General features: G+C 45.7%; 1 protein-coding gene and 1 long non-coding RNA gene across 2 annotated transcripts in view; one reads left to right on the top strand and one right to left on the bottom strand.

Moving 5' to 3' along the window:
• Nucleotides 1–8,619: 8,619 nt before the first annotated feature.
• Nucleotides 8,620–24,996, top strand: LOC127000757 (centrosomal protein 43-like). Its single transcript, XM_050864787.1, has 8 exons — nt 8,620–8,803; nt 17,064–17,114; nt 18,241–18,484; nt 20,068–20,135; nt 21,287–21,585; nt 22,329–22,420; nt 22,670–22,842; nt 24,380–24,996. Exons 1-8 carry the CDS (start codon nt 8,717–8,719, stop codon nt 24,449–24,451), a joined length of 1,086 nt encoding a protein of 361 aa, XP_050720744.1. The 5' UTR covers nt 8,620–8,716; the 3' UTR covers nt 24,452–24,996.
• LOC127000758 (uncharacterized) overlaps nt 24,816–27,500 on the bottom strand; it is a 2,889-nt gene continuing 204 nt past the window's right edge. Inside the window, exons 1-2 of the long non-coding RNA XR_007754491.1 lie at nt 26,119–27,500; nt 24,816–25,836 (exon numbers count right to left, since the gene is read on the bottom strand). The exon at nt 26,119–27,500 is cut by the window's right edge and continues 204 nt beyond it. This is a non-coding gene — a long non-coding RNA (uncharacterized LOC127000758). The remainder of the gene's footprint in view (nt 25,837–26,118) is intronic.

The following is a 27,500-nucleotide window of genomic DNA, read 5'->3' as shown; positions in this document are numbered from 1 at the left end:
TTTGACGTGTGTCTGTCTGTGCGCGTGTGTGTGTGTGTGTGTGTGTGTGTGTGTGTGTGTGTGTGTGTATACGGATCCACCTGTGTGTATACGTGACCTAATCCGTGTACGCATATGTGTGTGTATGTGTGTGTGTGTGCAGGGACCATGACCAGTGTTCATGTACGTATTGCCTCCCGCTGTTCCTGTGTACGTGATTTGGAAACTGTACACACGCCAGTGGTCTACATGTAGTTGCAAGCGTGTGTGTGTGTGTGTGTTTGGCTATAAGGTGGTAGTGTGGGAGGAGAAGGAGGAAACATGGAAACATGGACTAGCAGGCAGCAGAAAGCCTGTTGGCTCATTACTAGGCTGCCTGCTTTCAGTGATTTAATCAATCCGTTTGCCATAGGAGTGGCTTGCAAGGATGGATTAAAGCACTTGTGCATCTACTCTTGGATACGTTCAGTTCACTCCCGATGCAGCAAAGTGGCGATCAATGCGTTTCTTGAAGGAGTTGATGCTCTCTGCGCTAACCACTTCTGCAGAGAGGCTGTTCCAGCGGCGAACAACTCTATTCGAGAAATAACTCCTGCCGATGTCGGTATTGCATCGCTTTGCTTGAATTGTTTTTCCGTTACTTCTTGTTCTCAGGTTAGTTTTTAGCGTGAAGAGCTTGGAGTGATCAACGTTGCTGAGCTTGTTCAGGTACTTAAAGACGTGAAGAGGTTGAGTCACTCGAGTCGCTCTTCATAGGGTTTTGTCCTCAGTGATGGTATTATCTTCGTGGAACGGCGCTGTACTCTCTCGAGTAATTCAATGTCTTTCCTGTAATTTGGAGACCAGAATTGCACGGCGTATTCCAGGTGGGGCCTTACCAGCGAATTATATAAGGATAACATAACTCCCGGCGTCTTGTATTCGAAGTTCCTCGCTATGAACCCAAGCTTTCTTACAGGCGGACTTGCAGTGTTTTGTTTGTTTCAAGTCACTGCTGATGGTGACCCCGAGGTCTCTTTCCTCTTGCACAACATGTAGTGGTTCGCCACCCATGTGGTATGTGTGATTGCTGTTTCTGGATCCGATATACATTACTTTAAATTTGGTAGTGTTGAAGAACATCTGCCATTTTTCCGACCACCGAGTGATCTCACCGAGTGATCAGGTCCAGGGTCTCTCTGGATAATTTCGCAGTCTGCCGTCGTGAGGGCCTTCCCACCCGGTATGCGGGTGAAGTGTTTTCACCTCAGGGAACTAGACGTCCCTGCCCTGCATAGTCTCAGGTCACCCTTGGACAAGGTGTAATACCTGATCTGTCTCCCGTGCCAGGGTCACGGTGAAGCCTCTAGGCAGCAGCAGTGGTGGATTGGACTGCAGGCAGAGGATCTCTTTATGAGACAATGGCTGGAGCTCCAGGGTCCTAGTCAGCTGGACCGTGCCTAATTATTTAGGCCTGCGGTGTAGAGGAGTGTGGCGACCTCTACACTAAAAAGCCTCCCTGGGAACCAGTTGTCGGTGTGAGCTCCCCGTCCCTCCCCTCTATCGACGGTACTCCCATACCTATTCTGCATAACAGCTGGTTCTTGTTTTTCTCCTGAAAGAGATGTCTTCCGTGGGCCATTTGAGGTTGTACCTCCCGGCTTCTAGGTGCAGTTTCTGAGGGTTTTTCTTATACTCAAGGAATATTTCAGCTCTTTGGTCTCTCAGGAAGGGCGTCTGATACTCTAGAGTTGGTGGAGAACACCTGGTGACAAGTGCCACTGGCCAGCCCTCGAAAGGGTCGCAGAGTTGGGTTAGACGTTTCGGAAAGTGGGAACGAATTGCTGGTTCCTCTCCTCCCTTGCCAGCTCTGCTCTGTGTGACTACGCCGGCCCCGTTCTATGGGACAAAACTCCGAGAACAATAGCTGAAAAGCGCCGGGTTGTGAAAGTCTCTCTCGTGACCGAGGCTCAGGACAAGCGATTGGTCTTTGAGGCGTTTTCAAGACCCTGTGGGAGCGAACTCCCAGTGTTGGAGGCATCTAACACAGCAGTATCTAATTTCCATGCACAATTTTTATCCAACTCAATTTATGGTCACACTTTAAGTTATTTCGAAAGCGCTTTTAATATTTGCCCAAACTGAAAACTCGCTTAAATTTCTAACAATGCCTTCGAACCTTAAGTGTGACGTCTGTCCTGGACGATTTGTAGCTCAGTTCTTCCAGCTGAGTAAAACTTGCCGCCTCTGCGTTCAAAGATTACAACTTCAGAAGGCTGTGACTGAATGGAAAGTCAAACATAATGATCTTGAAAAGAAATTCGAAGCCCTTCAGGAATTTGTTTCAAATAATGTGGCAGTGACTCCACCATCGATGGTGGAGAGGCCCTCCACCGAGACTGTGCCCTCTCCTCACGAATCTCCTGCTTCACGGGAGGACGTGTTACCTGCCTCACAGGTTGACTCCCAGCCTACCTCACAGGCTAACCCCCAGCCTGCCTCACAGGCTAACCCCAGCCTGCCTCACAGGCTAACCCCCAGTCTGCCTCACAGGCTAACCCCCAACCTGCCTCACAGGACAACCGCCAGCCTGCCTCACAGGCTGACCCCCAGCCTGCTTCACAGGCTAACCCCCAGCCTGCTTCACAGGCTAAGTCCCAGCCTGCCTCACAGGACAACTTCCAGCCTGCCCCACTTAACGCTTCTCTTCCTGCTTCACAGGATGTCGGGTTCCAACCTGCAAGGAATGGAGCCAAACCGAAGCAGGCAACCAAGGATTTACTGACCCCCACTACCTTCAATAGGTTCCAGGTGTTGGCAGACAACATGGAGGATGAGTTTGAGACTCTACTGTTCGGTTGTTTACGCTACATTGGTGCCTCTCCCGCGCTCGGAGTTTTTTGAGTACAAAAGCACCTCCTCGTTCAGCAATCTACCAAGCCGTGCTGAGCCAATCGCATTGAGGTGAAGACCGTCAGGACGGAAAAGGTCGGGGTTATCAGAGAAATGATCCCACAGACATGCAGGCCCCCCCCCCCCCTCTTGGAACCTAAGCCTTGCAAATTCGCGACTCCTTACAGATACCTGCATCATGTACATATCATCATACATGTAGTAGTCGATACTCGATCGCGATACTGCATCGCTCTAAAACAAAAAAAGCATAATATATATATTAATATATATATAAGACCAAAAAAAATAAAGGATCCTAATTCTTTATTGTTATGCCCCTGTGAGCAAATGCACAATGCATGTGACTTTAATTCCCATGTGCCAGTGTCGTCGATGTGATGAACAGTTGGCCCCCCCCAAAACTCAAGGCTGGATCCGCCCTTGCCCACAGACTTGCGAACGAAACTTCCTCGTCCTGACAGATCGAGGTGCTTCAATCTGTTGTTGATGTTTGACGCCTTTCTGTGGAAGCCTGTGAAGGCGTTGATTCTAGGAAGAATCCCGGAGACAATGATGTGGCGTGACTTTTCCTTGTAGCGGCGGATTACTCGTCGGTAGTCAGCTAAAATTTCCTCCGTGCGCATTGTTTGAACGTTGTTCGTTCCAGCGTGCAAAACAAAGTGTGTCCTGTTCCGTGCGGTCTGAGACGAAGTCTGCCGCTTCTTCTATATCTTGTAGTTTTGCACCAGGAATACAGTAGCGTCTCCTGTTCTTGATACTTCGTCCACAGAACTCAGTCAGTTGTTCTATAACAATGCTGTCACCCACCAGTTTTATGTTAACCTTGGTGTTGTACCTTGATCCGGGGAAGTGTGATCCGAACAGATCAGTCCACTTCTGACGCAACAAAGAAACAGTCAATGCAGTTTTTAAAGGAATTGATCATTTTCTGCACTAACCACTTCTGCAGGGAGGTTGTTCCAGTGGCGGATGACTCGGTTTGAGAAGAAAAAAACTTGTCAATCTATTTACTTCTACTACTACTAAACTACTACCACTACTACTTCTACTAAGACTACCAATGATAATTATAATAAAAACAATAATGATAATAAGCCTTCTCAAGATTCATGAAAACAACAAACAGCTTTCTATCCTCCTTCTCTTCAGTAAATTTCAATTATTAGTTTTATCATTCTTACATTTTTCTTTCCTTTTTCCATTTTTTTCCTACCAGGGTGTAAATACCATAAATACACAGGCATATGTAAGGTTCAGTTTTTTTATTAATGCGATGTGCCTCCCCTTGCGGTTGAGTCAGCTTAATACAATTGCTTACTATATACACACAGCCACCCACACATATGAAGAGCATGATACAATTGCTTACTATATACACACAGCCACCCACACATATGAAGAGCATGATACAGTTGCTTACTATATACACACAGCCACCCACACATATGAAGAGCATGATACAATTGCTTACTATATACACACAGCCACCCACACATATGAAGAGCATGATACAATTGCTTACTAGATACACACACACACACACATATGAAGAGCATGATACAATTGCTTACTATACACACACACACATATGAAGAGTGCATCGCCTAATTCTCTAAACATAATCATATTGCTCAGTAAAAATAATGTGTCAGATCCGCTTTTTTCACCTCGTGTTTTGCAAGTTTTTTTTTTTTTTTTTACAGGAAAGAAAGTAGCTCAAGAAAGGAAGAAAAATACGTAATAAATAAATAAAATAATGAGAAAAAAGCCTGCTAAACAATGTCTTTTTCAACTCATTTTTCAAGATTTATATTTTTTTTCAGTAAAGGAAGTACCGTGGCTAAGAAATAAAAAGAAAAAAAGAGGAATAATGAAAAAAAAGCCTGCTAAACATTTATTCAACTCCTTTTTCAAGCTTTTTTTTTTTTTACAGTAGAGTCTCCAGCACATCTCCCTCCTAATCTAATGAAACATCTAAACAGTAAATCAAGGCACATTTCAAGAACGAGAGGAGGATCAGGTTAGCAATGTCCAGGCACTCGATTGGAAAGACCGTCGCCTACATTATAAGCTGTCCCTGCATGGCCGCCGTTCCCTTGAGATCATGCAGCTCCAGCAATGTAAGCCAGAAAGAGCCCTTCCCCTATGAGCTCTCTAAGGGTGCGGCCACACTGCACGCGGTTTGCTGGGAGGGTAGAGGTAACCACACCTCACACTTTGGGGCCTCTTTCTCCCTATACCAGTCGAGAGTTTCCTTTCTTTCCATCTCATTCTTCCACTTGCTCAATCCCTCATCTTTATATAACTGCCATATCTATCACATTCTTCCACTTTCTTACATCCCACTCAAACCCCTCTCTATTTCTGTTTGTTATTCTCCATTCAAACACATTCTGCCTATCTTCAAAGGGTCGGTACACCCACCTACTTAGCATAACACTCCTGTCTATCATTTGCCCACATTTATTCGCCCATTTGCCATCTCTTATACTCCACAAGTATACTTTCCTTGCTAATCTTGCATCCTCCATTTGTTCCAGTCTCACTTTATATCTCAAGGTTGCCTTTACTAGTCTTTCCCTAAACGTGTTCCATCCCATGTCCCCCCTAAGAGCCTCTACTGCTGCAAACCTTGGTGCATTCAGTGCCATTCTTGCTACCCTATTCTGCCCCACTTCCAATTTTTCTATCTCACTGTCGTTCCATGTCATCACATCCATTCCATACATAATGCTCGGGACAGCCACACTCTTCCAAACCTCACGGATGACATCATACTTGCTCGCTCTCATCCTCGCTGCACTCCCTAAACGGCCTACTCACTGGTTTGTCATACTTACCTTTACATTCTTCGCCCTGCCGCATCCATTTACCTCCATCCACACCCCTAGATACTTGTATTCTTCCGTCTGTTTCAACTCATCCCCTTCCAGTTATTTTCCCTCCAGACATCATCTAGGACCCGTGGAAATTCACACAGAATATTTCTACCCCACAGCAACACAGAAATACGTAGGCGTTACTTATCAGTCCGAGTGATTGCTTTGTGGAATAGCCTGCCAGACACAGTTATCCTGTCAACATCCTTAACTGTGCTTAAGAGAAGACTAGCAGAGTACCTTGGTCAAAGGCTATACGAATTTTAACCCCTACATATATACCAATGTATTCTCATATATAATTTCATATGATCTCATTTTAACTATAGTTCCTAAACACTCTGGTCAAAGAACATATTAACTCTAAATTACTTTATTCTAGTTACAGCAATATAAATATAAATACTTATTTCACTTATATACATACAAGTCATTATATTTTATAACTAGTCTTTACTTAGTGCAATCAACACACATTCCAGCAGCGGCTTAATAGTTTTAGTGTTAAGAGTAACTACACAAATATGTATTCTGCTGGCGTGTTGGCACTTGTGGGGTTCCCTTCTCGTGGAACCCGTCTATATGGGTAAGATGTCTAGGTAAGTCTCCAAGTTGTTTCTCTCTCATCCTCTGATCTATTGACTATCATAATCTTGCTCTTCTCACTACTAAATCTAACACCAAAATCCCTTCCATAACCCCATACCACATCTAGGAGACTAGCAGTAGTAGTCGGTCGGGAATTTTGCCTTTGTAACGGCACTCCCTGATGTGTCTACTGTCTGGGTCTATTGTTTTCCTTTTTCTTTCATTCTTTTTTCTCTTATTGTCCAAAACTTGTGTACTGTTGTTTTCGTTTGTTCGGTGTGTTCATTTTCAAATAAAAATTTTCCAATGGTGTCGTCCTCTTCTTCCTCGTAAGGCTGTTGCAGCCTCACGCACTTTATTCTTTCCTCTGCATAGGCCGGGCACCAGAGCAGGAAGTGTCGCAGGTCTTCGTGTTCCAGCTTCACACATGTCACACTTGGTTTCCTCTTGCCGGTGTCTGTTTCTGTCTTTTAGTTGCATGTTGTTTGTCCTGCATCTGAATAGCGCTTCTGAGGCTTGGTTGTTGGTGTATACTTCCTCTTGTCCTCCCAACTCCTGTCTCCATTTTCTATATATCTTAAGGCTTGCTTTCTCATTCATTTGCCTCTTCCACTCTCTTGTATCCACCTCTCTCATTCTCTGCTTTATACTTTCCTTTGTCTCATTCCTCACACTCACACTCAGTCCCTCTGTTGCTCTCAGTTCATTCAACAAGTCTTTCACCCACCTACTTTGTCTCTTCTCTATCATCTCCTCTCCCACCCTTCTCACCAAATCGTTTCCTTCCACAAGAACATACCTTAAGTACTTCCACTGTCCCTCCCTTATCCTGTTTTTAACACTGGAGCTTCCTATCTCCCCCCTGAGTGCTGCTTCCTGTGCATACATTGGTGCCCTCAAAATCTTCATGTACACCCCATTCTCTATCCTCTGCAACTTTTTTGTCTGTCTTTGTGATGTTTATTATATTTACCCCGTACAGGATGGATGGCAGTGCAACATTTTTCCAATAAGTCTTTCCTATTAACATTCTTGAACAGCTCTTTTCAATTACATTGTGTGTCATATTTGCTAGCCTTCTCGCTTTCCTGAATATTTCTTCCTTTTGCATTTGAAAACAGTTCCTCTTGTCATTGACTATTATTCCTAAATATTTAATTCTATCCCCAACACTAATGCCCCCTATATTTTCTGGTTTGTTTTCCATATTAAAAATGATAATATTGCTTTTCTGCTTATTTACTTCTAGTCCATATTCTTTAGCTATAGTCTCCATCTTCTCTATCACCTGCACTGCTTCCCCTACACTATTTGCCAAAAGCATGCCATCATCTGCAAGAAAGAGTGAGGTAATTCTGAATGCCTCATCTTTGTACCCACAGTCTAGCTCCTCTAGCTCCTGAATTATTTTAAAAGTAATCATCTTAAACAGTGTAGCTGAGGCAGTACATCCCTGTCTAATCCCACTGGTCACTTCTATTTCTATCTCCTCCTCTTCTTTATCTATCTCTATCTTAGTTCTATCTCCTACATAAACTCCTGCTATGAAGTTAATTATATCTGGGTTTACCTTGCTATCCTTTAAAACTTCTATTTACTTATCTCTTCTTACACTATCATAGGCCTTTGCAAAATCTATCGAGATTACTATCAATGGTTTCCTCATCTTATATGCTCCTTCTACACAATATCTTAGAATAAATAGGTTGTTTTCTATCCGGCTTCCCTCTGTGAATCCTGCCTGTGTATCCTTACCTATACCATTTATCCTAATGTGGTCTTCCAAGCTAGTTCTAATCACAGCCATCATTAGCTTGTACCCTACATTTGTCAGAGCTATTGGCCTTAGTTCTTTAACCTTTGGTCTACACTTCTTTGGTAACATGACTGTCCTAGAGTCCCTCCATCCCTCTGGTATCCTCCCTGTCTCTAATACTGCCCCAAGGTCTTCAACCAACACCTTCCGTAATACTTTACTTTTTGCAAATTCTTTGTACATTTCTGGCTTTATTTTGTCTGTTCCAACTGCTTTTTTATTCTTCATTCTATTGATACATTTAATTACTCTATCTTCCCTTATGCTTTCTTCTTCCAGATAGATGAATCCCCCCTTCACCCTTCTTGTCATTTCCATGTGTTCTCTCACTTCTAGTCCACATTTTTCGGTGTGCTGCCACCCCACTGCCCTCAGCTCATTAATATCCTCCAACCTTACAGCCTGGTTTTCCTCTATGTCCTTTTTTACCTGTTCATTCTGTAGTTCTTCAGCAGACTGGTCTTGGTCTTGGCCGCCGCCCAGCAGAGTAAACAAACGGGCGCTGGGTCTGGCAGGGTTTGGTTTGGTTTTGTTTCTTTCTTGAGTTTTGTTTGTCGTGATGTCCATCGAGGAGGAGGAGGACACCAGCCTCAAGGAGCTCGTCACCAAGACCCTGCAGAGCAACGGCGTGCTGGGCAGGATACAGGTGAGGCGGCGGCGGTTACTGACTTAACTGTGGCGGTGGTGGTGATGACTTACCTGGCTCTTCGTTACCTGTGCTGGTGGTGGTGATGGTGATGACTGACCTGTGGTGGTGGTGGTGACTTACCTGGCTCTTCGTTACCTGTGCTGGTGGTGGTGATGGTGATGACTGACCTGTGGTGGTGGTGGTGACTTGCCTGGCTCTTCGTTACCTGTGCTGGTGGTGGTGATGGTGATGACTGACCTGTGCTGGTGGTGGTGATTGTGATGACTGACCTGTGGCGGTGGTGGTGGTGATGACTTGCCTGGCTCTTTGTTACCTTTGGTGGTGGTGATGACTGACCTGTATCGATGGTGGTGATGATGACGTGCCTGGCTCTTCGTTACCTGTGCTGGTGGTGGTATTGATGACTTACCTGTGGTGGTGGTGGTGATGACTTACCTGTGGCGGTGGTGGTGGTGATGATGACTTGCCTGGCTCTTCGTTACCGGTGCTGGTGGTGGTGATGGTGATGACTTGCCTGTGGTGGTGGTGGTGGTGGTGATGACTTACCTGTGGCGGTGGTTGTGGTGGTCCTAGGCCAACTCGGCCCATTGCTGTCTCGGACCATCGCCAACTCGGCCCATTAGAATACCAACCCAGCCCATAAGACACCAACTTGGCCCATGTTGAAATAATAGATCAGTCTCGCCCATCATGGCTACTTCTGGCATTCCAAAATATTCAGACATAAAATGTGTAACTTTCTAAACACACACACACACACACACACACACACTCACTCACTGCTTTTCATACACGTATTTGCAATTGATTTATCACGTTTTAAGACTACAATTAGATTTTGTTCTCTTACCTGTAAAGGTCTCACTCTCTTCGCACAAATCAAACAGTTACTCTCCATGTTGCGCTCCTTCCTCCTCGACGTGCAGGCGAAGTCTAACCTCGAGATAAGTATTTTTGTCCGAGGTTCAGGTAATTCATATCCACTCTTTACTGTGTCGTAAAGCAATCCATTGTCTCATTTTTCAGTCCTGTCTTCCCCTCCCACACTCCTACCTTGTCCTACCCCCCTCCCATCTCTCTCTCTCTGGAAGACATAAGAACATAAGAAAGTAAGGTAAGTAAGTATTGATTATGTACAATAAGCAACTGCTGTCGACTATTATTAGTACTACTACTTCTACTACTGCTACTGGGTACTAGTACAGCTGGTCTGAGTTGGTTGAGATGATGGTCCGAGTTGGTAATTTAAATGGTCCGAGTTGGCATTTGAATTGGGCCGAGACAGTGATGGGCCGAGATGGCCCGACACTGGTGATGACTTGCCTGGCTCTTCGTTACCTGTGCTGTTGGTGGTGGTGGTGATGACTTACCTGTGGTGGTGGTGGTGGTGGTGGCGATGACTTACCTGTGGCGGTAGTGGTGGTGGTGATGGCTTGCCTGGGTCTTCATTACCTGTGGTGGTGGTGGTGGTGATGACTTACCTGTGGCGGTGGTGGTGGTGGTGATGACTTACCTGTGGCAGTGGTGGTGGTGGTGATGACTTACCTGTGGCGGTGGTGGTGGTGGTGGTGGTGATAACTTACCTGTGGCAGTGGTGGTGGTGGTGGTGATGACTTACCTGTGGCGGTGGTGGTGGTGGTGGTGGTGATGACTTACCTGTGGCAGTGGTGGTGGTGGTGGTGATGACTTACCTGTGGCAGTGGTGGTGGTGGTGGTGGTGATAACTTACCTGTGGCGGTGGTGGTGGTGGTGGTGATAACTTACCTGTGGCGGTGGTGGTGGTGGTGGTGATAACTTACCTGTGGCGGTGGTGGTGGTGGTGGTGATGACTTACCTGCGGAAGGGGGGGTGGTGGTGGTGGTGATGACCTAGCTGTGGCAGTGGTGGTGGTGGTGGTGGTGATGACTTACCTGTGGCAGTGGTGGTGGTGGTGGTGGTGGTGATGACTTACCTGTGGCAGTGGTGGTGGTGGTGGTGATAACTTACCTGTGGCGGTGGTGGTGGTGATAACTTACCTGTGGTGGTGGTGGTGGTGGTGGTGATAACTTACCTGTGGCAGTGGTGGTGGTGGTGGTGATAACTTACCTGTGGTGGTGGTGGTGGTGGTGGTGATAACTTACCTGTGGCGGTGGTGGTGGTGGTGGTGATAACTTACCTGTGGCAGTGGTGGTGGTGGTGATAACTTAACTGTGGCGGTGGTGGTGGTGGTGGTGATGACTTACCTGTGGTGGTGGTGGTGGTGGTGATGACTTACCTGTGGTGGTGGTGGTGGTGATGACTTACCTGTGGCGGTGGTGGTGATGGTGGTGATGACTTACCTGTGGTGGTGGTGGTGGTGGTGGTGATAACTTACCTGTGGCAGTGGTGGTGGTGGTGATAACTTACCTGTGGTGGTGGTGGTGGTGGTGATAACTTACCTGTGGCAGTGGTGGTGGTGGTGATAACTTACCTGTGGTGGTGGTGGTGGTGGTGATAACTTACCTGTGGCAGTGGTGGTGGTGGTGATAACTTACCTGTGGCAGTGGTGATGGTGGTGATAACTTACCTGTGGTGGTGGTGGTGGTGGTGATAACTTACCTGTGGCAGTGGTGATGGTGGTGATAACTTACCTGTGGTGGTGGTGATGGTGGTGATAACTTACCTGTGGCAGTGGTGGTGGTGGTGATAACTTACCTGTGGTGGTGGTGATGGTGGTGATAACTTACCTGTGGCAGTGGTGGTGGTGGTGATAACTTACCTGTGGCAGTGGTGGTGGTGGTGATAACTTACCTGTGGTGGTGGTGGTGGTGGTGATAACTTACTTGTGGCAGTGGTGGTGGTGGTGATAACTTACCTGTGGTGGTGGTGGTGGTGGTGGTGATAACTTACCTGTGGCAGTGGTGGTGGTGGTGATAACTTACCTGTGGCAGTGGTGATGGTGGTGATAACTTACCTGTGGTGGTGGTGATGGTGGTGATAACTTACCTGTGGCAGTGGTGGTGATGGTGGTGATAACTTACCTGTGGCAGTGGTGGTGGTGGTGATAACTTACCTGTGGCAGTGGTGGTGGTGGTGATAACTTACCTGTGGCAGTGGTGGTGATGGTGGTGATAACTTACCTGTGGCAGTGGTGGTGGTGGTGATAACTTACCTGTGGCAGTGGTGGTGGTGGTGGTGATAACTTACCTGTGGCAGTGGTGGTGGTGGTGGTGATGACTTACCTGTGGTGGTGGTGGTGGTGATGACTTACCTGTGGTGGTGGTGGTGGTGGTGGTGATGACTTACCTGTGGTGGTGGTGGTGGTGATGACTTACCTGTGGTGGTGGTGGTGGTGATGACTTACCTGTGGTGGTGGTGGTGGTGGTGATGACTTACCTGTGGTGGTGGTGGTGGTGATGACTTACCTGTGGTGGTGGTGGTGGTGGTGATGACTTACCTGTGGTGGTAGTGGTGGTGATGACTTACCTGTGGCGGTGGTGGTGGTGATGACTTACCTGTGGCAGTGGTGGTGGTGGTGATGACTTGCCTGGCTCTTCGTTACCTGTGGTGGTGGTGGTGGTGACTTACCTGTGGCGGTGGTGATGACTTGCCTGGCTCTTCGTTACCTGTGGTGGTGGTGGTGGTGGTGGTGACTTACCTGTGGTGGTGGTGGTGTTGATGACTTGCCTGGCTCTTTGTTACCTGTGCTGGTGGTGGTGGTGGTGGTGATGACTGACCTGTGGTGGTGGTGGTGATGACTTGCCTGGCTCTTTGTTACCTGTGCTGGTGGTGGTGGCAGTGATGACTGACCTGTGGTGGTAGTGGTGCTGATAATGACTTGCCTGGCTCATTGTTACCTGTGCTGGTGGTGGTGGCAGTGATGACTGACCTGTGGTGGTGGTGCTGATAATGACTTGCCTGGCTCATTTTTACCTGTGGTAGTGGTGGTGGTGATGATGACTTGCTTGTGAAATGCCATAAGTTTCTCTTTACTACACTCCCACACGACCTCTGCGTGTAACGATACACACAAGAAATTAATCCAGACAAGGAAAGCTTTTGCCAGCGCCGGGGATCGAACCTGCGACTGGCGAGACGGGAGAGCTGCTCCTTAACCAGTCGGCCAAAGAGATACCCCCCTGGCAGAGGGACTTATGGGAGGCTCGCCCATCAGGCTAGTCACTGCACTACACGGCTCCCCATTCCTATGTAGAATAATTTCTGTGTGTTGAGATTTCCCATTTTCTATGAACTTCAGAGAGCGTAGGCCATCACTCTACTGTTACCTACTAGGGGTGACACAACAGAATCACAGGAGAGGATGCCACTGCTTTGCCACCAGTGAAATGCCAGAATTTTCTCTTTACTATGCTCCAACACCACCAATGCATGTAACGAAACACACGAGAAACTAATCCAGACAAGGAAAAGTTTTGCCGCCTCCAGGATCGAACCCGTGACCAGCGAGACGGGAGAGCCACTCCTCGACCAGTCGGCCAAAGAGGTACCCCCCTGGCAGAGGGAGTTATGGGAGGCTCGCTCATCAGGCTAGTCGCTGCACTACACCTGGCTCTTCGTTACCTGTGCTTGGTGGTGACTGACCTGTGGGGTGGTGCTGGGGTATTTTTCTAGTGTTTGCCCATACTCACCCCTCTCAACCAAAACTGGCAAGGGGCCCTTTGGAAATGCTGCGAATGCTGCGGTAAACACAAAATGCATCGCAAACATGTAGTTTTTGAGTTATGGGGGGTTGAAAAATATCCTAGATGCAGGGAAATGGACCATATTGGCTATACAGGCAGCACCACATGTGACCACTCAACTCTAAGCTGTCCTTTCCCTAGAACTCAAGTTATAGACTAGAGTGTGTCTGAGGCTGTCTCCGGGATACACGGCCATGGTGCTGCCATCACTCCAAGCCGATGATTGCACACACTTCACTCTTACCCTGTTTCAGTTTTTCTCCATGTCAAATAGTAGAGTCAGGAAATCAGGTAGGAGTAAAATGTGTGCAGTCGTTGGCTTGGAGCGGTGGTGGTACCAAGGCCCTGTATCCTGGAGGCAGCCTCAGACGTACTCTAGTACAGAACTTGAATTCTATGGAAAGTACTGCTTTGACAGTTCACCGACTGGTCATGTATGGCGCTGCCTGTATAGCCAATACGGTCCATTCCATACATTCACGGATTTTTTACCTTGTACTTAAACCACGCAATTTCACTCACAGTCTCCTTTGGGGAGGGGGTCAAGATTAGGTAATGGAAAGTTCGATTGGAGTTGTTTAAATATATTTGAGGGATTTTTTACCACGTACGGAAACTACACAATTTTACTCAGTCTCCTTAGCAGAGGGGGGGGTAGAAGGGGGCGAAGCCCCCCAGTTAGAAGGGGGGCCAAGGTTACGTTATGTTAAGTTAGGTTGGAGTAGTTTAAACATATTCTACACATGGTATGAGCCGTCGGAAATATGCAGCGCGGGACAGGAAGCTGCTGTAAACTTTCGAGAGTAGAGAATTTTCCCCATTTAAGGGATTTTTTGGGGAAATTATGGAGTCTCATATTTCAGTCAATTTCCCTTCTCCCTGGGGGAGGCAGACCTCTTGTAAAGAATTACCTACATTAGTTTAATCTAAGTCATGTTACTTTATGCTTTCTCCTACAGGGCCTAAACATATGTATCAGTGTTGCTAGATTGGGCAAAGAGTATAGTGTATTGGGCTCATTTTTGAGGCTGTACGTAACTTTTTGTGCTACTTCCCATTAATTTGCCCTATTTGTTAGACATGATTTGCCTACCTTGTCCTGAAAGCCACTACAGGTAACTCTCAATTTACGCGAGTTTGGTTTACGCGTTTTTAAATAATGCGGGGTCCAAAATCCAAATAAATGTTTAATTTACACGTTTTTTCCACTTATACGCGATATTTTATGGAGTGGCCACCAGATGTCTCACGCAACTGGACTCACACGGTGCCACGGCCACACAGCTGAGCTCAGTTCTTCCCGCGCGCCACTTGAACAACAATACAGTACCCACGCTGCCACGTTACTCAACAATAGGGGTGGGCAGGTACCGGTACCAGTACCGGTACTAACGGTACCAGCTATACGGTACGGTACCGGTACCAGACTGCTCGATACCGGTATCAATACTAGCCAGTTGCTCATGGTGTCCCTCATTTCTTCCTCACACGAGTGAGGCTGAGACTGAGTGCCTGAGTGGATATCTCGGTGATGGATATTTTCTCTCTCTCTCTCTCTCTCTCTCTCTCTCTCTCTCTCCACTGAATGAAGTGAATATGTATTTATTTTTCGATAGAAACCTACCTCTTGTTTGATTTACATTGTTTTTGATTTACGCGACCTCTTCAAGGACACAATACTCGCGTAAATCGAGAGTTACCTGTATTAAGGTACTTATGAAGCATCTAAACAGTAAGTAATTTTTGTCATAAGAATCTTGCAGCCGTGTCATATACGACTATGTATTCACTTAATGGTAACACGAACGCGTGAAGCAGGTTCAAAGGCAGTTTCAAAACTTTTCTATTTGAATTCAGGTTATTAATTATTCTCTAGTGTTTGTTAGTTGGTTTATGTTATTCTCAAGTAGATAATAATCTTCTTCACTGAGGACACGTCTAAGTTGTATTCAGCCAATAGCTATGCCAATGGACACATTGGGGAGGGTTCAAAGATATCATGTGAGTGTCTGGGTTTGGAGAAAGAAATCGGGAAGGAGAAAGGATACTGGAATTTTGTCAGAGTGGGGAGTTGATGGTGACGGATACTATGTTTAGAAAAGACAGGGAGAAGAAAATAACAAACAAGAGTGGAGGAGCAGAAGCACAAGTTGATTATTTACTGTTGAGGAAGGATATGGAGATACGTGTAAGAGATTGTAAGGTCGTCCCTATGGAGGCATGTTTGACACAACACCGACTGTTGAGCGGGGACCTAACGGTGAGGAACTTGAAGAGGAAGAAGAAGTAGAGAGGAGATAAGAAAATAAAAGAGTGGAAACTGAAGGTTGAGGAAATAAGAAGACAGTTTGAAGTGAGGGTGCAGCAGAAAAATAATATTAACAGAGGAGAATGGAAACAGCTGAGTGATAATATTCTGGAGGCTGCAAAGGAAGTATGTGGTGAAGCCACAGGACATAGAAGAAAGCCAAGAGAAACATGGTGGTGGAATGAAGTAGTTCAGCTGGCGGTGCAGGGCAAGAGGATGGCATATAAAAGATGGCAGAGAACAAGAAATGAAGAGGATAGGAGAGAATACAAGGAGACAGGAAGACAGGCAAAAAGAGAAGTAGCCAGAGCAAAGAGGTTGGCATGGGAAAACCAGAGTGAACAGCTGAGCAGTATTGAGAAACAAAAACAAATGTTTAGGATTGCAAAGCAAATGAAGAATGAGAGAAAAGATATACATGGAGCAAAGTATATAAGGGTTGAAAGAGGAGATATCAAGGTACAGGTAGGAGAAATACTTGAGAGGTAGAGAGGATACTTTGAAGGCCTTTTGAATGGAGAAAATGAGAGCAATCTGTAAGAGATAGATGCAGTGGAAGGGCCGATAGAAGAGATCTCAGAAGAAGAAGCGAAGAGAAATAAAAAGTGGAAAAGCACCAGGTCTGACAGGAGTGACAAGTGACGATAAAGACAGCGGGTATTACAGTAGAACTGACGAGAGCATTCAGAAGCATTTTTGACGAGGGAGAGATCCCGGAAGATTGGAAAAATAGTATGACGGTTCCAGTTTATAAAGAGAAGGGGGATGCTTTGGAGTGTGGACAATATAGTGGAGTTAGATTATTGGAGCATGGAATGAAGTTGTTTGAAAAAGTGTTGGAGGAGAGGCTGAGGAAACTGTTGGGAGTGGACGGCTGGCAGTTTGGTTTTAGTCCAGGAAGATCGACAATAGATGCAGTTTTTGTTATGAGGCAAATACAAGAAAAATTTAATGAGAAGAAGAAGAAACTGTACCATGTCTTCGTGGATCTGGAGAAGGGATTTGATCGAGTACCTAGGAGAGCGATTGAGTGGGCATTAAACTCATAAACCGAGGTATGACTGTATATATGTAAACAAAATAAATACGTGTGTGTGTGAGTGTGAGTGCGTGTAAGGGAGCGCCTCAAACCTAACCTACCTGTAGTTTAACAAGATAAAGAAAGAGTCCAGCTTGTATGCAATGTCTGGCGCTTTATCACATTTACTAACATTTCATAAGCCCAAAATTTCTGTGTTGTTCTTGTTTCCTAAATCATTGTAATTTATTCTGTTTTTGTCCTTTCCAGGCGCAGCTACGGGCAAGTGTGTTCCTGGCCCTGGAGGAGGAGCTGCGGGAGGTGAGGGTGTGTCTGGGTGCTGTCTGGGTGTTAGTTATTTTTGGGTTGACATTTGCGGTGGTTTTGTTGATGGTAGTTTGGTGGACGTAATATATCCTGGCTATTTTTCTCCTGTTCTCTTTCTTCATCTCCCCACTTTCTACACTGGCTCTCTTACTCCCTTCCTTCCCCTTATTCTTGTGCCTTCTCCCTTTTATCACTCCTCTCCCTTTCTCCCTTTTACTCTCCTTATTCACTCCCTTATCCCTATCCTATTCTCCCTTATATGACTCCTTATTCACTCGCTCCCTCCCTCCCTCTCCCTTTCTCTCTCTTACTCTCCTTATTCACTCCCTATCCCTATCCTATTCTCCCTTATATGACTCCTTATTCACTCCCTTTCTCACTTCCTCCCTCTTACCAGTCTCCCTTATTCACTCCCTTTCTCACTTCCTCCCTCTTACCAGTCTCCCTTATTCTCCCTTTCTCACTTCCTCCCTCTTACCAGTCTCCTTATTCACTCCCTTCTCTGTCTCCCCTATTCTCCCTTATATGACTCCTTATTCACTCCCTTTCACTCCCTCCCTCTCGCTTTCTCCCTCTTTCCACTCTCCTTATTCACTCCCTTCTCCCTTTTTTGACTCCTTATTCACTCCCTTTCTCCCTCTTACCACTGTCCTTATTCACTCCCTTCTCCCTTTTATGACTCCTTATTCACTCCCTTTCTCCCTCTTACCACTGTCCTCATTCACTCCCTTCTCCCTTTTATGACTCCTTATTCACTCCCTCCCTCTCCCTTTCTCCCTCTTACCACTGTCCTTATTCACTCCCTTCTCCCTTTTATGACTCCTTATTCACTCCCTTTCTCCCTCTTACCACTGTCCTTATTCACTCCTCCCTTTTTTGACTCCTTATTCACTCCCTTTCTCCCTCTTACCACTGTCCTTATTCACTCCCTTCTCCCTTTTTTGACTCCTTATTCACTCCCTTTCTTCCTCCCTCTCTTATTCACTCCCTTTCTTCCTCCCTCTCTTATTTTTTATGACTCCTTTTCACTCCCTTTCTCCCTCCCTCTATTATTCACTCCCTTCTCCCCACTTACCACTCCCCCCTATTCATGCTCTTCTTCCTTCTCCCTCCCTCACAGAAGTCCATCCCTCTTGTCAGTCCGCCCACACGCAAGGTTCTAGGGACTCGCGAAGGGGCGGTGGCAGCGAGTCTCGTCCACGACTTCCTCCAGTGCCTTGGCCTCGACTTTTCCCTCTCCGTCTTCATCCCCGAGTCTGGCCTCCCTGCCCTCTGGTCCTCACACAGCCCTGAAGCCTTGTCGTCATCCCTCGGGCTCTCCTCGGCCAGTGCTGGGAAGGGGGAGAGGGATGGGGATGAGAAAGGTTCGTGTGTGTGTGTGTGTGTGTTTGTGTGGGAGGTAAGGTGTAAGGGTGAGTTTATGTATGGGTGACTGTATAATGTGAGCGGTGAGTAGCGGGCTTTCTTTTTTTTTCTCTGCACTCTTTTTGTTGCCCTTGAGCCGTCTCCTTTGCTGTAAAAAAAAAAAAAGATTATAAGTGATGTAACTCATTAAGATCAAGTGCAATATATATTCTTGAAAGCCCACACTCACTCTTAGGTCCATATCTTAACCCGGTAGCAGTGGCGGGACAAATTTGTGGCTTTACCGTGTAGCAGCGACGGGACAAATTTGTGCCATGACATAAACGCCCCAAAATAGATGATACATAAACTGATCACAAATGCTTTGATGTATATTATGAAATGGTTTGTGTGAGTGATGATTTTTTCTCATTTTTCTCGCTTAGAGTGACCATTAACCCGAGAACGTCGGCAGACCCTTTGCTGGGCTTTCACGAGTCTTGGCTGTGGTACGGTGGACCTAAAAAGGGCTCATCATAAAACCCCTAATTCGGGCTAATTGTAGGTGGTGGTGGCATAGAGCAACCCACCATACATGCCCTGGGTCACAGTGGTGGGTGAGTGATCTTGAGATGGGCTTTTTTGTCATAGGTGGTGCTGTAAGGTTATTGCAGATTGAATTAGCTATCCACACAGTAATCACTTGTCAAATTCTCTGAAGTAAACAACAAGCGACTCTCGGCTAAATGCCACGCGTCACAAGACTGTTTATTTTGTAACAAACACCACCTAAAAAGAATTGAGTTTGAGTAAAAGTAAATATTTTTAACAGCTTTATGGTTATGAGAGGAGTACTCTGATGTACATTCCATGCTCTTTTCTTAGTCTCAAAATGCAGTGTAATTTGCCGTTTCTCGGCCACTTCTCGGCTTTCCCATAGCCGAAGCCCACGGGTTAAGAAACATGATCCTTGCTGCTTCCGGGTTAAAATGTATCGGGCTGCCATTGTGACTATTTTTCAAGGCCACAGAGAAGATTAACCGGGTTTTCGTGAGTGATTTTCCCGCTCAAGGTGCAGAAGTTGGGTAGAACTATCAACGGTGTCACAAAACAGTCCATTGAAATCCCAGGAACTTATATTGAGAGTCTTTTTAAACAGGCGCTGACATGTCCAAGGATACAGGCTTTAGTTGCTAGTGGTAAATCTCTCCCCTTGTGGAATGTTTTTATTTATTTATTTTTATTACAGTAGAGGAAACAGTTTAACCCGGTAGCAGCGGGGATCATGTTTCTTAATGGTCCCTCTTAGCGAGAAAAATGAGAAAAAATCATCCCTCACACAAACCATTTCATAGTATATATCAAAGCATTAAGCATTTGTGATCGGATTATGTATGATCTATTTTTGGGGGTTTATATCATGGCACAAATTTGGCCCGTCGCTGCTACACGATAAAGCCACAAATTTGGCCCGTCGCTGCTACACGATAAAGCCACAAATTTGGCCCGTCGCTGCTACTGGGTTAAGGGGAAAAAAAAGGAAACAATAATGACTGTCGTGGAGTGTGAGTATAATTTTGCATCTCTCTTTATCTCCCTGCAGGGCACAAAACTCCACTCCTGATTGAACTCCTGCGGGAACGGGAAACACCACCTTCATCTGCACGTGAGGTGTGTATGTGTGTGGGAGTGAAAGGGAGTGAATAAGGGGTCATGAAAGAGAGAATAGGATAGGGAGAAGGGAGTGAATAAGGAGTCATGAAAGAGAGAATAGGATAGGGAGAAGGGAGTGAATAAGGAGTCATGAAAGAGAGAATAGGATAGGGAGAAGGGAGTGAATAAGGAGAGTAAGAGGGGGAAAGGAAGAGGAGTGATAAAAGAGAGAAAGGGAGTGATAATGGGCTGTATGTGTGTGATATACTTATTTATATCTTTAAAGAACTGAATCAAGCTCACTGTTCTTCATTTTAACTGTGTGTGTGTGGGGGGGTGGGGTGGGGGGGGCAAAAGATTGATGATTGATTGATAGTTTATTGTTGTAGTAATAGCCTTTTTATAACCCGTTTCTTGGGTCGTGATCTATAGAGTCCCTTGATAGATAGAGTCCCGACAGCCTAAGATTTGGACACCATTATTGGCCCTGTTTTGGCCGCTAGTGCTAGTGTTTGAAAAGCGCGGCGAAAACACAGGCCTAATAATGGCGTCCAAATCTTAGGTTGTCGGGACTCTATGAGGGACTCTACAGATCACGACCCAGAAACGGGTTACGCTAAATGGAAGACGCTATAAAAGTCACTAAAAATTCTTCCCAAAACAAATCATAAAGAAGAAAACGGAAAGAAGGAAAACGGGGAAGGTACTTGTGCTCTTCTCTGCATGCGTGTGTGTGTGTGTGTGTGTGTGCCTGTCCTGTGTTCTGCGGTGTCAGGTTCCCACCCTCTACAGACTCAAGGGCCAGTGAGACAGATGAGCACTGAGGCCATGAGCAGCTTAGTGTATGCCTGTAACCCTACCTACCACCACCACCACCACCACACAAATAGGAAAAAAAAGAGAGAAAATATTTTAATGTCAAACAAATTCCCTTTACTGTCATTGTTTTTTTCCCTCCCTTTTTATCCTCTTTACCTCCTTTCCCTTCTTCCTTCCTTCCCATCTCCTCTCCCTCCTCCACCACCACCACCACCACCACACAAATAATTACAAAAAAGAGAAAATATTTTAATGTCAGACTTGTTCCCTTGTCAATATTTTTTTCTCTCCCTTCTTCCTTCCCATCTCCTCTCCTTCCTCTTCATCACCACCATCACCATCTCTTACAGCAAAATGGGGAGGCCAGCAACAGCAACAGCATCTCCTCAAACAACAGCAACAGGAGAGAGAACAACAACCACCACCACCAACAGGAAGAGGAGAAGGGGGATGGAGGTGAAAGCAAACACCCCTTAGACCCTCCTCTAAAAGCCCCTGGGAGCTCTCTAGGGGGTAAGGGGAGGGGAGAGGAGGACCAGGGGCAGGGCGGGGGTGGTGGTCTCCTCTTTCCCTCCAGCCTCCCCCCGCTGAACCTGGAGAATGGGCAGAGAAGAGACGGGAATGTATCGGGAAAGCTTTCTACTGGAGGGTGAGTATCTGTGTGTGTGTGTGTGTGTGTGTGTGTGTGTACCTACTTGTGATCTATCTCATCCTTCTCCTTAATCACTTTCACAACCTATACTTTTGCTTCCTCCTTAATCTCCTACATAAAACTCACTTTCTCCTCCTCCTGCTCGTTCCTCCTTCCACTGGTTTTCCTTTTTCATTTCATTCCTCAACATTCTCCATATAGACCTCCACATTTTCCTCGTATTTTTCCGGGGGTAACTCGTATATGTATTGGACTTTTAATGTGTGTGTGTGTGTGTGTGTGTGTGTGTGTGTGTGTGTGTGTCCACTTTACAGGATTCAAGTCATGCTCCTATTGTCCTTTTCCCACATCCATATTTATCCACTTTATCTCCAAACTTGTTGCTGCTCCACCCTCGAACCACCTCTGGATTTCGACCATTTCATTCGTGGAGTTGAATCTAATGTAATTTTTTTCTATATACCGACTTTTTAACTTCAAATTGTGTACTTGTGCTCTTCTCTGCATGCGTGTGTGTGTGTGTGTGTGTGTGTGTGTGTGTGTGTGTGTGTGTGTGTGTGTGTGTGTGTATTTAGCTAGTTGTAGTTATACAGGGCCTGGGCTTACGCTCGTGTGGTCCCGTCTCCGTATCTGTATTTGTCCAACTTTTCCTTGTGTGTGCGTGTGTGTGTGTTTGGTTTGTATGGGCGGTGCCTAGGAAGCCTTAATTTGATGGTACGTCTGTGTTCTTTCGTGTGCAGGGCAACCACCTCCACCAGCACCAATGCCATCAAGCTACAAGACTTCGTGCCGCCAGACGAGAGCAAGACCGACAGTGATGCTTCCCTTAATGGTGGGTAATGTCTGCTTTGGCTCCTCTTGTGTGTGTGTGTATGTGTGTGTGTGTGTGTGTGTAAGGGTGAGGGAGTAAGTATGTATGTATGTGTGTGTGTATCTGTTTTTTTGTCACATTCAACATTCCATAATTCCTAACTTTTTTGGTGTTTTTAATCTTTCGGTTTCCTTTTTATCCTGTGACAAAAGAAAATCTATGTTTTTTTTTTCATTTTCATCAATTTTCCTTCTTTTTCTTCTTTTTCAGGTGAGGACAAACAGTACGAAGACGACTTTTCTTCCATGAGTGAGAAGGACGGCCACGATGAAGAGGAGGAGGAGGAAGATGAGGAGGAGGAGGAAGAGGAAGTGGAGGAGGACATTGAGGAGGACCTTGACGACATCTCTGCTGACGATCTCTTGAATTCCTCGGCCTCAGGGGTTCGTATATGTGTTTATTTATATATTCTATTCATCCAGGGATAGTTTAATGACCCTGGTGGTAGTCTGGCCTTCCTTCTGCACCATGAACGGGAAGAAAACAATGGAAAACCTGATCACTTTCCTCTTCAGCCTTTGGAAATAGTTGACATGCGAGCCAGAAGCTTCTTTTAACCCGTCCGCTGCGATTGACACGGATTTTGCCTTCACTGGTAGCCTGGTAACATACACTCCCATGTCTTTCTCTGCCTCTGTGGTGGATAGTGGAGTGTTTCCCATGTGGTATTGGTGTGCTGGATATCCCTTCACTTGTAGCCTGGTAACATACACTCCCAGGTCTTTCTCTGCCTCTGTGGTGGATAGTAGAGTGTTTCCCATGTGGTATTGGTGTGCTGGATATCCCTTCACTGGTAGCCTGGTAACATACACTCCCAGGTCTTTCTCTGGCTCTGTGGTGGATACTGGAGTGTTTCCCATGTGGTATTGGTGTGCTGGATATCCCTTCACTGGTAGCTTGGTAATATACACTCCCAGGTCTTTCTCTGGCTCTGTGGTGGACAGTGGAGTGTTTCCCATGTGGTATTGGTGTGGTGGATATCCCTTCACTGGTAGCCTGGTAACATACACTCCCAGGTCTTTCTCTGGCTCTGTGGTGGATAGTGGAGTGTTTCCTATGTGGTATTAGTGTGCTGGATATCCCTTCACTGGTAGCCAGGTAACATACACTCCCATGTCTTTCTCTGGCTCTGTGGTGGATAGTGGAGTGTTTCCCATGTGGTATTAGTGTGCTGGATATCCCTTCACTGGTAGCCCGGTAACATACACTCCCAGGTCTTTCTCTGGTATTGTGGTGAATACTGGAGTGTTTCCCATGTGGTATTGGTGTGCTGGATATCCCCTCCCACTTTACATTTTTCTTCATTGAGTTGTAGCAGCCACTCTTTGTTCCATTTCTGTAGCTTGGTGATGTTGTAGTGACTTGATATGATGAGATATGGAGAATGAGAAATGGTGTGTGTGGACATGAAGGCAGACTGAAGAAAAGGGTTCAGAAATAGGAGAGGCTTAAGAGAAAACGGAGAGTTGAATGGTAGACTGAAGAAGTGAAGGTGGAGTGAACGAGAACGCTACAATGTCTTCTGGTGGGAAATCCGTAGCCATGGGGTTGACACCGACCTCAATTTGGATTTCATATCAGTTTTCTCTCTTCACTTGATTCCCTTTTTCATAGATTTCAATACTACTAATAATCCTATGTTCTTGCAGATAGAGTAAATAGAGAAACACACAGCAAGAATTATATCCTCATTACACTTACTACCATAACTTCAAGCTTGTCATACTTAACACTTATATCTACTTATCCCAGGCTTGTTTCTTCTTTCTCAGGTTTCCATCCACTTAAAGCTTGTCATACTTAACACTTATATCTACTTATCCCAGGCTTGTTTATTTTTCCTTAGGTTTCCATTCACTTAAAGCTTATCATACTTAACACTTATACCTACTTATCCCAGGGTTGTTTCTTCTTCCTCAGGTTTCCGACATCACGAAAGATCAGTCCCTCTCACAGGCCAGCAGTGCCCCAGCCTACCAGGAGGACCTATAGCTCGTCCCTGCCCCTAGTGGTAATTCCTGGTACCTCTTCCTGCTGTGTTGCAAGGACTTACGGACAGCCTTGGTACCTGGTTGCAGCGTCAAGCCCACCACAGCGAGCTTTTCCTGATGTGTTGGGGCTGTTTACATTCCTCTCTCTCTTTCTCGATTTCTGCTCATTTCTTTTTTTTTTTCTTTTATGTTTTCATCTATGTGTGTGTGTGTGTGTGTGTATGTGTGTGTGTGTGTCCTCTGATTCTGTCTCTTTGTGTTTCTGTGTCTGTTTTTTTTTCTTGTTTCCTTTCTTTATTCTCCGTCTCACTCCTCCTCGGTTTCTGCCCAGTGCCGTTTCTTTCTCTCGTCTCTGTTTTATCTACGTGTGTGTGTGTGTGTGTGTGTGTGTGTGTGTGTGTGTGTTTTATCTGTATACTTTCTTTTTCTCCATCTCTCTCTGTCTGTGTATGTCTGTTTCTCTTGTGTTTTCTTTCTACATTCTCTCTATCTACCTCTTTCTGTGTGTGTGAGTGTGTGTGTGTGTGTGTGTGTGTGTGTGTGTGTGTTTCAGCTTCATCCATCCATTTCTCTGCCTCTCTTCATTTCTCAGTGTTTCTCATTCTCTGCCTGTCTCTCTTACCACCTCCCATGTCTGTACTCTGTCTGTCTTCACCTCTACACGCCACTGTCTGTCTGTCTCTCTGTGGGTCCGTCCATTTCTCTGTCCACTCGCTACTCTGGGTCCCTTCGCCGCCACCAGCTGTGAACTCAGACACAGTCGTTCTCCTGCAACAAGTCAGTGCCATTCTGTAGTGTGTATCGCCGTCTAGGACCGTAACCCACTCACACAGATCAAAACGAAGGTGTAACGAAGCAAGGGAGAGTTAGGTAGTTCTCATACACACTCCCACTAGGTGCTGCCGCTAATGTATGTGTGTGTGAATGTGTGTGTAAGGAAGTAAGGGGAAGTAAGTTAGTCGTCTCTTATAGATTCCCATTAGCGTACAGGTGCTGTCTCCTTATGTATGCGTGTAAGTGTGTGTGTGTGTGTGTGTGTGTGTGTGTGTGTGTGTGTGTGTGTGTCTCAGTCCTTTGGTTCATGTCACCTTTCACCTTATTCATAGCTCAGGTGTCTGCTGCTATGATTCACCTCCCCACAAAGTTGTATTCTAAGACCACATCACAACTTGGATGGGAAAAGCTTGTGACAGAGGCTGTTTTAGACCCTTGAGCAACATTTCCAAAATCAGACCACAAGCGACATGAACCATTGCACACTTACCTATATTACAAGCAATGTTGCCAGATTATCTTACTCAGCCTCTTATATATACTGACTTCTGACCCAAAAGTTGTCTCGTGGACCCCAATAAGGAGATTCACTTATAAATATCGTTCCTACGCCTTTCAGCCAGACTCCAGACTTGTGTTGCGGAAAAATGCAGAGAAGGAAGTGGTTGGAAGTGTAAGGGAAGGAGTTTGTTCGTCAATTGTGTGGTGTTAGGCGCCTTATTTACTCCTTAGAAGATGTATTCAGACCCCAAACCACGAGAACACTCCTGATGTTTCTTGGCAATAGTTTGGCGTCAGAAATTGGTAAATACTATGCTCTGAGTACGACAATCTGGCAACGGTGATTACAAGCTCTCCCTTCCTTGGCTGTTCCCAGGAGATCACTTCCTACACCTTTCAGCCAGACTCCAGACTTGTGTTGTGGAAAAATGCCGAGAAGGAAATGGTTGGAAGTGTATGTGGAATTGAGTGTAAGGGGAAGAGTTTGTTCGTCAATTGTGTGGTGTTGGACGCCTCAAAAGATGTATTCCGATCCCAAACCACGAGAAAACATGATCTATACATTCTTGAGCAAGGTGAGACAGCCACAACCTAGACATAAGCTATACACATTCTCCACAAAACCGAGTACTCACAACCAGGTAAACACACACATACACACCACTGCATCCGGCTAAACTAAATCAAACCAAGCACAGTCCATCCATCCACCACCCACTACAGTTCCTCACACAGTCAGCCGCACCACAGCAGCTGACGTAAGCCTTAATGTTGTCCCGCCCCACACAGCCCGTCCACTAAGGAGTCATCCGAGGGGTCTGCGCGCTGCCTGTATCTTAGCGCCAATTCCACAGTCCGACACAGTGGCTTTGTAATCACCTGAACCAAACTATTTAATCTCCTACAATTCATTATGGTTAGGCTTTCCATGCAAGACCAGACATACTAGAGTTTTCCCGTTCGGCTTCCTCAGATTTTTTAACTTGCATATGAATGTCAAACACTTAACAAGGAATGTTTTTGAAGTCTCTGGTATTGGTTTGGAGGCTTACTAACCCCCCGTCATGGTGAACTGTGGAAGTGGCCCCGTGTCTGTGCTCCCAAGGCCAGTCAGTTCTAAGGAGGAGAAAACGGAGAAGGATAAATATTGAGCTGAGGCCTAAAATCAGCAGCGCCAGATTTCGTTGATGTCATATTAGTATTTGTTAAGTCATGTGGCTAGTTTGGCTTTTTACTACTTCCATTTTTGGGATGAAGTTTGTCAATTGTTATAGTTGGATTTTCACAGAGTTAAGTTAATGCATTACAAACTCCGTCGTATAAAAAGCGGTATAAACAAATCCACAAAACCAACTCACCGTGCCTTAAAAAACAGGTTGAGAAAAAAGACATCAGGCACACCACTGTTACCAGAAAAAAGTGTAAAAAATCGACAAAACCAACTCACCATGCCTCGAAAAATGGGTCGAGAAAAAGACATCAGGCACACCACTGTTACCAGAAAAAAAGTATAGAAAATCAACAAAACCAACTCACCACGCCTCAAAAAATGGGTCAAGAAAAAGACATCAGGCACACCTCTGTTACAACAACAACAACAAAAGTTAAAAAAAAAACAGTGAAATCAACCAACCATGCCTTGAAAAAGTCATAAAAACTCATTAAAACCAGATTAATCCCCTTTTCGGCGATTGGAAATAGTTGACTTGAGAGGCGGAAACATCTTTGAATGCCGACCAAAACCTCACCTCATTATATAGATTTCCATTCCCTCC

Source organism: Eriocheir sinensis, chromosome 19, assembly GCF_024679095.1.
Source record: "Eriocheir sinensis breed Jianghai 21 chromosome 19, ASM2467909v1, whole genome shotgun sequence".
Taxonomy (NCBI): domain Eukaryota; kingdom Metazoa; phylum Arthropoda; class Malacostraca; order Decapoda; family Varunidae; genus Eriocheir; species Eriocheir sinensis.
This window is presented reverse-complemented; position numbering and strand designations above follow the sequence as displayed.

What these genes read in the sequence shown, in the direction of transcription:
- LOC127000757 (XM_050864787.1), top strand. Translation starts at nt 8,717, where the DNA reads ATGTCCATCGAGGAGGAGGAGGACACCAGCCTCAAGGAGCTCGTCACC. An exon ending in CAGTGATGCTTCCCTTAATG is followed by an intron (nt 22,421 to 22,669) that starts GTGGGTAATGTC and finishes CTTCTTTTTCAG; the next exon opens with GTGAGGACAAACAGTACGAA. An exon ending in TGAATTCCTCGGCCTCAGGG is followed by an intron (nt 22,843 to 24,379) that starts GTTCGTATATGT and finishes CTTCTTCCTCAG; the next exon opens with GTTTCCGACATCACGAAAGA.